Here is a 15176-nt window from a genome sequence, read left to right on the forward strand (position 1 = left end):
GTATTGTGTGTAGGCCAGTGACACAAATTCGATACATTTCAAATTCAGGCTGTTAAAGTCAAGGGGTGTGAATACTTTCTGAAGGCACTGTAATTGTAAGGTCCCTCAGTCAAGCAGTGAATTTCAAACACAGATTCAACCACAAAGACCAGGGAGGTTTTCTAATGTTTTGCAAAGAAGGGCACCTATTGGTAGATTGGTAAAAAAAAGCAAACCTTGAATATCCCTCTGAGCATGGTTCCTAACTCAGTTGCCGGAGAGGAATGAAACCGTTCAGGGATTTCACCACGATGCCAATGGTACATTTAAAATCGTTACAGAGTTTAATGGCTGTGATAGGAGAAAACTGAGGATGGATCAACAACATTGTAGTTACTCCACAATACTAAGCTAAATGACAGAGTGAAAAGAAGGAATAAAAAGTGTTTGTTTGGGGCAAATCCAACAAAACACATTACTGAGTACCCCTCCCCATATTGTCAAGCATAGTGGTGGCTGGGGATAAAAAAAGAAACAGAATGGAGCTAAGTGCAGGTAAAATCCTAGAGGAAAACCTGGATCAGTCTGCTTTCCACCAGACACTGGGAGATTAATGCACATTTCAGCAGGACAATAGCCTAAAACACAAGGCCAAATTTACACTGGAGTTGCTTACCAAAAAGACAATGACTGTTCCTGCCTGAGTGGCTGAGTTACAGTATTGACTTAAACTTAAGACTTGACAATGTTTGTCTAGCAATGATCAACAACCAATTTGACAGAGCTTGAAGAATTTTGAAAATAATAATGGGCAAATATTGTACAATCCAGGTATGCAAAGCTCTTAGAGGCTTACCCAGAAAGACTCACAGCTGTAGTCACTGCCAAATGTGATTCTAACATGTATTGACTCAGAGGTGTGAATACTTATGTAAATTAGATATATCTGCATTTAATTTTCAATACATTTGCCAAAGAATATGAAAACATGTTGTCATGACATTGCCCTCTTTGGGTACATCAAGCCCCATCCCCCTCTCCCTGTCTCCTACACCCAGGCTGCCGTGGTCAGAGAGAGGTCGTAAATTCCTGGAGGAGATTATCTCCTCATGGCCACAGTATAGAGACAGAGTGAATTTTCCTAGAGAACAAAGGAATTTCTTCCACCTCACAGAACTTGAGGTCCGAACAACATTTATGTTCTGGAGAAGGTATAAAAGATCGGTGAAGAATCCAGCTACGAACTGGTCCATTTGGTACAATTTTGTGAAACTCACGGGCAACAATACGGCCACATTACCATAATGTTTATATAATAGCCTCAGATATGAGGCTTACATCTAATTGTTGTATAAGAAGAAAGAGTGAGGATGATACTGTTTGTGAAATTGTGTAATGTGATTTTGGACTGTTTAATGAAGGAAACTCCAATTCCCTTTGTAGTTTAACTAAATCAGAGGACCGCCCATGAGCACAGTTATGGTCTGGCATCCTGGGACAGCCTTTTTCTGCTCTCCCAAATAAAAAACCCACTTTGAGAACTTCTATCAACAGACCATGTTTCTCTCCATTATGAGGGGACAAAGGTTGCAGACCAGCTTACCTCGATAGCGAGAAGGCCAAGGTTTGAGACGATTGCTGAATCTTTTCACCATCCTACGTGGTTAAACTCTTAGACTATCAATACCTTTAGAATAAGAACAAGTCTTTGATATTAATTACGAGTCTGCAGCTAGGAATTCGGTATAATTGAACGTGAAGACCGACAACCGCCAAAATATCTATCCATAACGACATGAATGAATGTCACTCTGAACTATCCATACTAACCACGACAGAGAGGGCGGACAAACTCTCCAACAGAAACAAACTTTCCAACAGAGATCCCAACGACACACTGAGCGTAAATATATATATATTGATTGCAATTGTTCCCGAATGAGTGAGCTTTCATGTGCAAAGGATTAGCATTTCAATTGTTATAATTATCAACTGTGTGTTGTCTTATCTCAGTCGACCCCCACTTCCCTTTTGTACACCAAGCAGCGATGCCGGTTTATTCCACTGGGGAAACTCCGTTATCATTTCCTGGTAACTGTCCACTGTTTGTTTATGCATTTCTGTGAATTACTTAGTTAGTAAATAAAGGATTAAGACAATTGATGTATGGATGACTCATAGTGAAGACTGGGTTCGTGCAGATAACCAACAATGTATGATGTTTGGAATGAGACTAACGTGAGGTAAAAGAAGATTTCATTCATCAGAAGACTATTGATCAGATATGAAAATATCAGAAAAGTTATATTAGGAAAATTATAACTTTGTAATCTGAATATTTTCCTTGGGGCCCCGACTTCCTAGTTAATTACAGTTACATGATTAATCAGTTTAATCGCGTAATAATAATTACAGAGAGTCATTTGATAAAGATGACTCTTCAGTTTAATGATGCCAAAAACACGACAATGTTTTAACTTTGTCATTATGGGGTATTGTGTTTAGATGGGTGAGACCAAAACATAAATGTAATCCATTTTGAATTCAGGCTGTAACACAACAAAATGTGGAATAAGTCAAGGGGTATGAATACTTTCTGATGGCACTGTATATGTGGATATCAGTGTTCAAGGTTCAGGGGAGGTGGATGGATGAATCAGCGGGAAAAAGGGCCATTATCTTCCTGTCTGATGTATGACAGATCCCTATGTGCTTGTGATGGCTGATGAGAGTGCTCTGGGACTCTGGGAGAGTCTAAATAACACGGTGACGTCGTCATCAGCCCAATTAAAACAAGGAAGCATTCATTGGGCCGCATGCTCATTAATCAACCCGGGCCGTTGCCTGTTGACGCATAGTGGGTGTCGGATGTGTGCGTTTGTGTACCCTCACCTCGAAAGCAGTTGTTTGGTTTCTCACTGGATCTGGACTGACATGCACAGAAAATACAGGGTAGTCATAGATCCAACTTAGTGCCCTTTCAATATGGCAGATTGCATATGGGTCCACCGGCTCTGCACCAGTTAGGGGGAATGTGGTGAACCCTTTCGGAAAGCTTAGCAACACATGTGGAGGGAGGGGGAGGGAGGGAGGGAGAGGAGAGAGAGAGAGAGAGAGAGAGAGAGAGAGAGAGAGAGAGAGAGAGAGAGAGAGAGAGAGAGAGAGAGAGAGAGAGAGAGAGAGAGAGAGAGAGAGAGAGAGAGAGAGAGAGAGAGAGAGAGAGAGAGAGAGAGAGAGAGAGAGAGAGAGAGAGAGAGAGAGAGAGAGAGAGAGATGGCGTGAGAGGGGGTAGAATGTGGATGGTTGTCATCGCTGTGGTTTAACGCAGGCTAGACACAGACTTCTCCAGAAACTCTCCATTACAGCCCATGATTGATGACAGGGGAACATGGCCCTGGATGCACCGTCCTCTTTTCTCCTCACAGGGCCTTAACTGACGGGGAGCTGGAGGGACCCATCCAGGGGTTATACCATCACAACACACCTCCACTCTGACCTGATGCTCATTAATGATCCAGGAGAGAGACAATGAGAAAGTGTGTGTGCACGTGCACCCACTTTCTCACATGAATTCGTGGGAGGCACAGCCTATAGTGTCCTATGAAAACAATGTAATATTGCTGATGTTTTGGGAGACAGTCTGCTGCGTAACAACACCAAAGTGTAGCCATTCAGGTCAGATATGGTACAGAACAATGGTGTTAGATTACAGAGATCTCATTTCCATGTCTTTAAGAGGACACAGCATGGCCTCTGTTGATATAAGCTTAAAGATCTTTGTTAGGCATTGAACAAAATCAGTTGATTGACTTTACATTTTAATGTCTGGCATGGCTAAATGTCACGTGGGCCCCTAAAAAATAACCTACATTGATATGCAGAATTTTGGTCCTAAAAATAAATGTTATCAGTCAGGAAACTATTCTGCATTTTGAATTCAATGTTTAGACTTTATGCCCCTGATCATAACACTTAGAGAGAAAGATAGGGGACATCTTTCGCTTTTTGCTGAATTCCCTTTCCTAATCTTCAGAGGAAGGTGGCACAGGGTGTAAATATTTATTTATTACATCACAGGCTGGAAACACGCTGTGACCTACTCAGCGTGATGCCGTCATCTCGACCTAGTTATCCCGGCCACTTCTCCGGACAGATAAGGAAAAAACTGAACTCGCTCCCGGTCATAAACGCATTGACATACCATGCATGGGAACTGGTCACAGAGGGACAGTGATGTATGATGTACGATAATATGCTCTATCACATTTTCAACTGGTCAAACCTATGAGGCCTTTGTCTGCATTTGATAGTGATGGCTGCAATGATAAGTTGTATTGATTGCCATCAATTGTCGAGGCTATTCAGAAAGAGTTCAGGTTTTTGTACGGGTTCATTTTTAACCTCCAGGCGCATTAGTTGTCAGCCAAATACGGATTTGAATGATTTGTTCTCTGTTGTTGGCGAAACCCTGCAGCGACATCTGCGTTGCTGCAGCTGCGTCGGAAGACATGACTGCTGAGAGTAATCGAACCATCTTTAAGAAGTCAATGCACCTCGTCCGAATACGGATGACATCATATCCTCTTGGGGTAGCCTAATAATCTAGGTGTCTTTTGACCGCTGCTTCGCCATCACTCATACAGCAAGCAAGAGAAAATCCCCTTCAGTCCCTGGACCAAAAATGAAGAGCAATAGACCTGAAAAGCATTTGCAATATGATGAATTATCTCATGCATGTTGCATGTAATTTAACAGGATTTTGCAAATGCAATCATAGTCCTTTGGCTACAGATGTGTTTAGACGTATACATTTGGTCCGCTTCATTTAAAAACTGGGTCATACTCGTGGTACAAATGCTGCCTGCCTTTATAATGTCACATAAACAAAATGCAAATAAGCATGAAACGCGTCAACAATGTGTATATTTGAAATCTAGTTTCCGTTTTCCATTTTATGCACCGAAGAACATCTTTGACATGTTCATTGTTTTATTGTATTTCCTAGAAAGACTCCCATATGGGGATCAAGTGGCAATAATCTTAAACAGTTAGCAGGCTATAATCCTGCGAGCGAGCCCCCTGTCTCTCTTATCACTGATGTGCCTAAAGCACCATAACAACGTTATGCTATTAATTGGTTTGTCTTCAAAATATGTTTAACATTGTGAATGGTGCCGGCTATATCATTCTGATGTGGGCTGGGTTTGTATCTGTTTCTTGACGTACAGTGATGTGAAATCCATTGACATTGATTTGTAGGGTTGTTATGGGATGGTCAAATATAGTGTTCGATAACTTGGGCCTATGAGCATTTCGGTCTATGAGCATTTTAGGTATTCAATTGTTGATGTGTGTTGTCACATCGAAATGACAATAGTTTTTTTTTGGTGAGTTGAAACTTCTTCCAAAGTAGTCTTCAACACCAAATTTTGAACAATAATGCATGGATGCTGCATTCAATGGCGCGATAAAGCAAATAAGCCACTGATTTGCAGAGTAGTCTACAAAGCCTGGAATATAGTGATTTGTTAAATAATTTTGTCCTATATTAACGGATTAACCTGAACGAATAATATTGAACCGTTAGCCTATAGTTAGGGTATTTTTTTGCAAATTAGCAACTATGATGTCGATTTGATGAAGGCTGTATACGCCTCCCATTCCATATGGGCCTGAATTTATATTCCCGCCAAGTTGACCAGACATTCACCGCCGTAAATTCTGCCTTGGTTAGGCCTATCGAACAGCTTTCGGGCACTGTCCATTCCTTTCTTTAATTGGTTAGTTTAAACGGTTAATAATGTGCGTAACTCGTGTCTGTGATGTCCCTGGTCTGTTGATTTCCCAGTGAATGAATATTACACTACTACCGCGGCGGTTTATCATGCCGTAGCGACTCGCCTTCCACTTAAATAAATGGCATAAAATGTCTCGAATCTGGCCAAAGTCGGTCAGTGTCAATCCACAGCGTTTAGCTAACAAAACATAACTATTATGGCTAATAGACGGTATCCAGTCTTACTTATTTGGACACCAATTATTTACAAACCTAACTGGGAACATTGAATTAGACCTAAGTCTAAAATGTCGTCCTTTTAAAACGAAGACACAATGCTCCAGATAATTTTGAAGCACTAATGCAACGCATATCGCCATAACCTATGAGAAAGACAAACACGAGCACATTGTTTTAAATGACATCAACTTTACCCATAAATGACATCAACCTTAGCATTGCCTAACAAACTTTACGCAAAGCAACCTTTCTAAAAATGCATCATTGAGCGCCGGTACACACACACACGCACACGCACACGCACATACACAAATACACCTTGATATGATAGGCCTACATTACTCAATGCACCGTGAGCAGTCAATCGTGAATAAGTAGTTTTACAAGCAGAGGTTGGGTTTATTTAAATGTCAAACACTCTCAATCCATGCAAATATATATGTTCCCTCACTGAATCTTATTCGTAGTAGTAGGCCTAGCATATATATTTGTTTAAATGTAGACTAATATATTGCACTGTACCCTATTGTGAAACACATAATAAGTGCTACCTACATTTTTGAAAGGTTGCTTGTAGGGTTATGTATTGTTTGAAGGTGTATTTTGTTAAATCCACAAGGCCAGAGTAACGATGCTGACGCGAGGCGTACATGGTAGTATAGTCTGCAGTGTGTGTGTAAACGCAGCCATTTTCCGGTCAATGTGTTTGCGCGCAGCATTCCCAACTGGATTTATGGTCTGTATTAACGGTTTTAAATGTTTATCACCGACAAAAACAGAACAGTCGCCTCCTGCTCGCCGGGATGAATGGAGTGTTAGCCGAGTCCCCTACGACACGCATGCCCCCAGCCACTTGGGAGGTCTGCCTCTCCTCCTCTCTTCTCACTTGATCTCATAGTGCCGCGCGCCACAGGATGCAGTATGAGTCAGGGTGTTCAGAACAATATTTTAGGATAGTCATTTGCCTAATTCACATTCTGCATAAAGCAATGGGTGTACCTCAGTTGGTAGAGCATGGCGCTTGTAACGCCAGGGTAGTGGGTTCGATTCCCGGGACCACCCATACGTAGAATGTATGCACACATGACTGTAAGTCGCTTTGGATAAAAGCGTCTGCTAAATGGCATATATTATTATTATTATATATATAAAGAGAACCCATGTGAAAACACACATTTTTAATCTTTCTACCCTACGTTACACATCATTTAGATCACCCCTCTTCAATTATATTTTCCATGTCATTGTCTGTAGACTTTTCAACTGTCAAAACAATAACACGCTCTATGTGCACTTCCGCTCTGCCTCAAGAATACGTTTAAAAAGGTCTATAGTAGAGTCTATTGTTCATTTTGTTCACGTTGTTCATTTTGTGTAAGTCGAAAAATCTGCACCATCAACATATAGTCTATAGCCAGCACACACACATGGGCCTGTGTTACCGCATGAATTTCAGTAACCATACATATTCTGATTTGTCTTTTGAATATGTATTATAATCATCACGCATATAATGATAATGACACGCATTGTTATTATTCTGATTATTATTCTGATTATTCGGGTTATTATTATGATGGTGATTATTATTAGGCTATTAATATTACACAGTGTTATAACGTGTCAAAGTGGTACTCCAGTGTAGCCTACTTAGCATTATAATAACAAGGTATCAGAGCAGCTTACCACGAGCAAATAAGCGCACAACGCTCCACATGGTAGCATATGCAAAAACTATGGAGTTACATCGTCGTAGTCAACTTTGACTGACTTCCATCAACACCGTTACTGAAAACGGTGCATCACTTGTAGGCAAGACAGGAAATAGACTCGATAACAAAAATAAAAGGTAAATATCACAATTAATTCAAGTGTCCCTTGAAATGTATTCAAAACAAATGATGAAATCCGCGTAATTTAGACTACTTACCATGGATTAGATAAGGTTCGTTATATCCACGACCTCTAATAGGAAGAAATACCATCAGGGTTCCAACAGCCCGTGTCGATTCCCCATCCACTGATAATGGCCTCGGCTAATACAGAGACCCCGAGCGGTTGCTTTCATGCCGAGCACTCAGGGCTTTTCGACAAGACAACCTAGCCTCTGTCCAGGAAGCCGGCGCACCGACCTGTGCCTGGAGAAGGTTTTTGAGGACGGTTTGGATGGAGAGGGAGTTTTTTTGTGAGAAACTCAATCTCACATACAGTAGCAGACCCCATCTGGGAACTGTCACAACTGACAGCAACACAGGGCACAGGCCTGCTTTTCCGCACAACATTGCGCGTAAAAGTAGGCATATAAGAGGTTTTGCATTTCAGGTCGATTGTTGTCAGATCCGTTATCTGTTTTTGGGATATATTTAACATATTATTCCCAATGGTTGGAGATGGCACACAGATAAGCGTCGCGGAATATTCTGGTCACACAAGTCCAGAGATGCTCCTGGACTCGAGCTGATTTCACGATCCCTAAAAAGTTAGCATCATCTTTATGCGCGGCAAACGTGAAGCAAAAACAACCATTCTGCAATGTTTTTTCACACTGAAGGATGCAATTATTCTTTTGTTTGTTCATTAGAGTGGATATAGGCCATGATTTTACTCATCCTTCATTGAATTATCATGGTGAATAAAGTAATTATCTTGACCTAGTTATATTTTCACTTGCAGCCTAAATGTATATCCTTCATCTTGCCTAAATTTGATATATTTATATAACAGCGATGCATTGTTGAAAGTTAATTTGTAGTGCCAGTTGATGCTTTTGAAAACACTCGTGTGCCACTCAGTCTTATGGAACTAAACTTGAGACTATAACATGATTTCATCTAACTCCCCACTGGGCAAAAACTGTTTGAATCCACGTTATTTGTAATTTCAACCCCAAAAAATATATTTGAAGAAGTTGAATCACGTGGAAAAAAACTGATTGGAAATGAAAAAAGTAATCAACATCAGGGATTTTCGTATTTTTTTCACCCAACTTTTAACCTAAATGACCAGGTGAATTTTTCTGTTGATTTCACGTTAATGAACAACTCAAACGGATGTAAATCAAAGCTAGACGTTGAACTGATGTGCCCAGTGGGTTGTATTTTCGGAAAATGCTCTTATGTGTTGTGCTGGCATATTATTCCATTTATTGTTCAGTATATCCTGTTGGTCTTAATGTGTTTTTTAAATGATCAATAAAGATGTGGCCATATGTTTTTTTAGTTGGGCCAAATTCTAGCTGTATGCGTAACAACTCTCATTATTAGTCATGCGTACATTTTTATTTGACTATGTCACTCGGTTGATTGTGCCCTATTCTCTTAGTAATCACATATTTGTCCCAGCTATATTTAAATATATCCCCCACTGCAGCGCAATATCTTATTTTGAATCAAAAGTTGCATTGTTGGAATATATATTTTTTTTACAATGATGCAACGTTTCATAGGCTTTTGTTTGAGTGCTTGGGCCATGACAAATCATAGGCCTAGCTCAGTAGACAGTGGGCTCGTTTCTCTGTCCAGGCGCTGCTGATGCCTGCCTGATCTTACAAGGCCTGGAAAGGTATTTTACCTATCAGCTAACCACATCATATGTTATTGCAATCTGTCAGTCGATGATGTGGCACGCAACCACTGATTTATGCATGCAACGTCTGTACAGAGGAAAGCGATCTAGAACTTCATCATAGAAAGACTTTGGTTACACGTGGTAGGCCGTCATTGTAAATAAGAATTTGTTTTTAACTGACTTGCCTAGTTAAAATAAAGGTTAAATAAAATAAATAAAATACAAATACATAGTATGTTTGCAGTCTGTTTTGAGTGCACCTTTTGCACTTTTATAGTTCTGCAAAGGTTTTTTTCTTCAGCATTGAAATAGTCTAGGCCTGTCACTCCTTAAAATACAAACACATGCATAGCCCTACATACTGACATACTTCTTTGTCAATTAATTGACGCCACAGTTTTCCTATATGGGCTTGATAGAAAAAAAATGCATTAAGAATGATCCTCTTTCCAGATTGCGAGTGGAACGCACCGCGTCATTACGTTCAGTGTTTCAGCAGGATAGCTTCGAACCATCTGATCCGACGTCAACATGTCTAACCGCCCTCGTTGAGACTGCAATGAGAAAAAAAAACTGGGTAGGAGGGTTTTATGAAGTAATCGTTCGCAGATGTTTGTAATACCAGGGAAAAATCTTATTCCACACTTAGAGAAGTCTATCATGTTGTAAGTCCAGTCCACTGCCGTTATTAGAGGGAATTAAACAAGAGAACAAAGAACAGTATTGACCCATACACACTCATTTTGATCGTTTGCGGTGTGCAATTAAGGAAATGAAAAGCTTTGCTATTGTAGGCCTAGGCATACCAGCCATCCTGCAAACTATATTATTTTGCGATAGCATAGAGGATTAATCAAAATGTAGCACATTTGATTGGCACATTGGACCAGGTTATTGCTTCCTACTGCATTTCCACTGATTTGAGGATGGTGAGCTCAACCGGCTGAAAACAAAGTATGTAGCCAATAGGTCTATGTGTAGGCCTATGAGTTGTATCCTTCTATAAATAATACAGCAGCAGGTCAATTTAATCTCTTTATCGCGACAGCCAGTTGATACTATTTCGGACGCCATCTTGACACAGACAGACAAATGATTCATAATTGTCATACTTCGGACTCGTGAAACAAGCCAATTGCATGTTACAATTATCTAATGCAATCGGATGGACTGTATATCTTCGGCGTGTCCAATCCTCTTCTGATTTACGTTGCTGTAGATGTCACTTTAATTGCATAGCTTCTCGTGAAGAATCCTTTGGTCTGTTGTAGCCTATCTGAGGTCTGTTTACTCACCAACCATGCATTCAAAGGACAAGTAACGATTATTCCTAGGGCAGTTTAAATCCAGTCTACTCTCTAATAAATATTTACCAAGCTGTGATGCAGTGGGCAAAAGTGTGAAATAGACATGTGAAATACAACATGTTATGTTACAGGCTTTTATGTTGCAGGCCCAGTCTATAATTGCGCAGCTGACACATTGATAAGTGAAGAAGGCTGTAGACGCAATGTTTTTTTTGGTTTCGTTGTAATGTTTGATTAGTGACGTGCATTTCAAAACAAAATGATCTAGCCTATTTATAGAACAATAGGCTATTATTTTATATCAAAAGTAGGATATTAGTCATATTCAAAATGATTCTATGCAAAGGCTACAGGTTTCATCGTCCGCCCTCAACCCCCAACCCGAAAAAGACACTTCAGCGCCGCATTTTGATAGGCACGCTATCAATCACACGAACATCCGATAGCTGGGCCCTCTCTCGAGCCTCGACAATCTACCTTCCTCGGACCAACCAGCTTTTAACGTCAAAATACACATTTTTCCCGGCTCCGCTCTGTCTCGGCCTCTTGTGTTTTGAGCGAGAAGAGTGGAATGCCATAATTAACCAATGGAATTTCAAGCCTATATATGCTATTTCTGCCACTATGTTTACATCTTTAGAAGGGTTGGTCATGGAGCCTAAAGAAAGGCTAGTTTTATGTTTACTTAGACCATCAAATTAGAGTAGCCTATAGCTATTATGCAGTTACTAGAAAAATATTTAAAATAGAGAATCACTTTATAACATGGAAAATGGAGTCACTAGCAGCAATAAATAATACACATTGTTATTGTTGAGTATATACCACTTGTGGTTAACTCAGTGGTCTCAATGTTGAGTAATTATTCCACTATACTAGCCTATTAGTAAGCCTACAATCCTTATAATCAAGATAGTGCAGCCTAGTAGTGTGCGCCTAGTCTATTTGTTTATTTAATCCTGGTGATATTGAATGACAACAACAACGATACTAGCCTATAGGTACCAATATTACACTACTAGCCGGGCTGTTAATGAGGAATTAGCATGTAATAGCAATCATCTAAATGATAGGGCTAATAATATCAATCTGTAACAACAGCCTACTAATAATACTATACGTCAAAGTTGCCGTCATGATAATAATAAGATGCCTATAATCAAGGAGGAACATGACAACAATGAGCTGTGTTGCATGTTGTTGAAGCATGGATACATTTCCTGGTGATTCTGTCGAATAGGTCATAGCCCCCATGAACATACGTTTGACGTAAACAATATAATTTACCCTTATGGCAGCTTATTGCTGACTGAAAAGAACACAACGTAATTATTCGTCTGGCGCACTGCACATAAATCTTCTGTGCACCAAAATAGATGTTTAGTTTCATTGTAAGCTGTTTCTTAGACTATATTTATCTCCTACACGATCACCTATGTCAGAACCCGCATGTTCTAATAGGCTACAAACACGACACAGACAGTTTCTCCTGCGCGTGGGAATGTTTCTGTGTCTACTTGAGGAGCTGTTGTGGATGTATCGCGTGAGTGCTGTTTGACAGGACTCGGGAAGGGAGAGCCCAGGCAAGCCTATAGGTCTTAGTTTGAAATAAAATTGAGGCCAAGGCTACCTCTAATCAAATAGAACATGCATGATTTCATTTTTACTATAGCTATATAATACTTTTATTTCTATTCGAGGGGAAGAGCTACTGTTTTTTTAAAGAATATGTCATACCTTGCAAGCGATATTTTACTTTGAATGTGTTTGGTATAGAATAAATCCTTTAAAGTCTGCCTCGTATTTTCACTTTAATTATGAAACAAGGTGGTTGACTTTGTTTAAAAAAACAGTGGTTTATTGAATTAATTACATTGTTTACATCTCAAATATGATTTAAATTCCACGTCTCTGGACGGAAGTGCAATTGAGTGGACTAAACAGTTGTTTAAAACACTATCAAATACTGTATACGACCACAAAAATGACAACATAACACTTCATTACTTTTTTCAAATAAAACATTAGCTTGAACTGCATCCACGACATCAGCCAAACACCATTGGTATTTATATCCAAAGAGAGATAGATGGAGACAGAAAGAGAGATAGGGATAGATTGAGAACGACTTCACATACACCATAGTGTCCAATATTTCTGTTTGATTTACTCTTGGGACAACAACAAACATCCAACCAACAACATCAGACAATGACAAAGTCCCTTACCAAAGGGTGTTGTATCTCCTCCTCTTAAAAATTGAATGTTTTTTTTCTCTTCAAATATCCACTCTCCGTAGCGGCAATTGCACATAAATATTCCATTAAATAGCGTGAGAGTACAAATAAAAGTCTAGAAGAAGACTTTTTCATCATTTCAAGTCTTTTTTTGAGAGGAGAAGAAGGATATTCACTGTTTGAGTTCCAAAGCCCAGACATGCTGCGGCCAACCAGTCCTTCCTTTGGTTTTCTTGTCATTGCTGCTCGCTGTGTTTTTCAAAACGTCATTCTGTTGGAAAAATCAGATGTATGTTATTGTTGTCGAGAAATACTACTGTCTTGTCACTTATCACCACTTCTCTCCGGCATTCAAGGCTGTTATTCGGCCTACTGTGGTGTGGGAGCATGAAGTTGGTATTTCTAAATTATTAGGAAAATTATAATATATTTACAGACTTTTATAACGCCAGTTTAGAACAGGTATCATTTAGCAACCTTGTCTCCATAAAACCAGTATTACTGTCGCTTATGTCAAAATATTATAGGCCTTAAGAAGGTTGTAGCCTATTGAGTTTCACAGCATAGGCTACTACAAACCTAGATAATAAGCAAATGTCTGATCTATAATGTCAAGCTTTGCAGGAGGCTACTCCATGTTTGCATAAGAATGCATAACTGAAATTATGAATTTGTCTTACCACTTCTTTCTTTCTCCTCTCCTCCTTTGCTTCTGTCTTTTTGAAGTCCGCTTTGAAGGCCTCTGCGTCGCCGTTCTGCTCGTCCTTGTCCAGAATGTCCATGAGGTAGGCGATATAACTGGTAGCCAACCTGAGGGTCTTTATTTTGGACAGTTTAGTATCCGCGGGAACATTAGGAATGCAATCCCTGAGCTCGGAGAAGGCGCTGTTGATGCTCTGAGTCCTGCGCCTCTCCTTTCGGTTTGCCGTAGGTCTCCGTTTCACCGGCCGAGGTCCCATCCCGATCCCAGCGACGCCAGCCCCGGGGATACCACCTCCGTAGTGTGCGTGGTCTAACGCCGGGCCCCCGGTGGAGTATTCTGGGCTGTACGAGGGTGCCATACTGTAGTCTGGGGGAGACATCTCCGGATGGCTTATCAGCCAACCGTGGAAGTAGGGGTTCTCTTCGTGGCAGCGGCTTGCAGCTGCTGCTGCAGCGAAGGAGTAGCCGTCATGATGCATCACCGGATGGTGAGGGAATCCACCAACTAAACTCATGGCGACACAGCAGTAGACCAAACTGCTACTACCGAACCACGAAACGAATACGCGTTCGCGCTCTCCGATTAAAGTCAGGTTCTCCAAAATATTTTTAGGAAAATAGGCTGTTCTCATAAAAAGTAACTTGGTTCAGTTGGTCATTTGAAAAGCACTGCTATTTATATTTGTCCAATATAGACACCTAAACGAAACTTCAGCAATGTATGAGTTTTTAGACGTTCTTTTTTCTGTTTTGCTGGTCTATGGTGTGGAATATAGAAGAATGTTGTCAGCTACTTACACGTTTTTCTCAATTTGTCCATTCCCAACGTGAGAAAGTTCATTATTTTCCATTACGAAGACAGACAGTGCATGTTTCGCCTGATGAACTGCGTCCTCAAGCACTTCGGGTCGAGCTTTTCCCCTTCAAACTCTTTATGGATTCCAGACCAAATTCATTAAATAGGGCGTCAGATAACAAAAAAGCTCTAAATCCCAGCTGCTATAGTGTGCACTGCACGCAATACACAGCCTTTCAGTTGAGCACACAACCAGAATTCATCCGTTTGATCTCCATGTCACAGCTTCATCTTTAGAACGACTTGGGTTAATATATGTCGTCAAAACCACTCTGAGCCAATCACGTCTTAGAGGAGGAGGGACATAACCTACATTGATGGGTGTTTTCGCTCCTAAATTTCAATGGCCCCTCTTAAGCATTGGCAGCCTCCACATATTTTATTAATGACAATAAGATTGTGAAAAATCCATACACCGCCTAATTAGACTATTGAAATTATAAAATCATCAACAAAATGAGAGGTATGGACGTTTTTTTTGCCTTCAAATGTCAACGTTAGGAGCTGTTGTT

General features: G+C 40.3%; 2 protein-coding genes across 2 annotated transcripts in view; both read right to left on the bottom strand.

The window, feature by feature from the left end:
* LOC124012917 (scrapie-responsive protein 1-like) overlaps positions 1 to 8165 on the bottom strand; it is a 29776-nt gene extending 21611 nt beyond the window's left edge. Inside the window, exon 1 of the mRNA XM_046326975.1 lies at positions 7926 to 8165. The gene's annotated coding sequence lies outside the window, so the exon portion shown is untranslated. The remainder of the gene's footprint in view (positions 1 to 7925) is intronic.
* Positions 8166 to 12705: 4540 nt separating this feature from the next.
* LOC124012910 (heart- and neural crest derivatives-expressed protein 2-like) lies at positions 12706 to 14881 on the bottom strand. The gene is made up of 2 exons (XM_046326963.1): positions 13787 to 14881; positions 12706 to 13377 (listed from the first exon to the last, which is right to left on the bottom strand). Exons 1-2 carry the CDS (start codon positions 14438 to 14440, stop codon positions 13279 to 13281), a joined length of 753 nt encoding a protein of 250 aa, XP_046182919.1. The 5' UTR covers positions 14441 to 14881; the 3' UTR covers positions 12706 to 13278.
* Positions 14882 to 15176: the final 295 nt, after the last annotated feature.

Source organism: Oncorhynchus gorbuscha, linkage group LG24 (assembly GCF_021184085.1).
Source record: "Oncorhynchus gorbuscha isolate QuinsamMale2020 ecotype Even-year linkage group LG24, OgorEven_v1.0, whole genome shotgun sequence".
Classification (NCBI taxonomy): domain Eukaryota; kingdom Metazoa; phylum Chordata; class Actinopteri; order Salmoniformes; family Salmonidae; genus Oncorhynchus; species Oncorhynchus gorbuscha.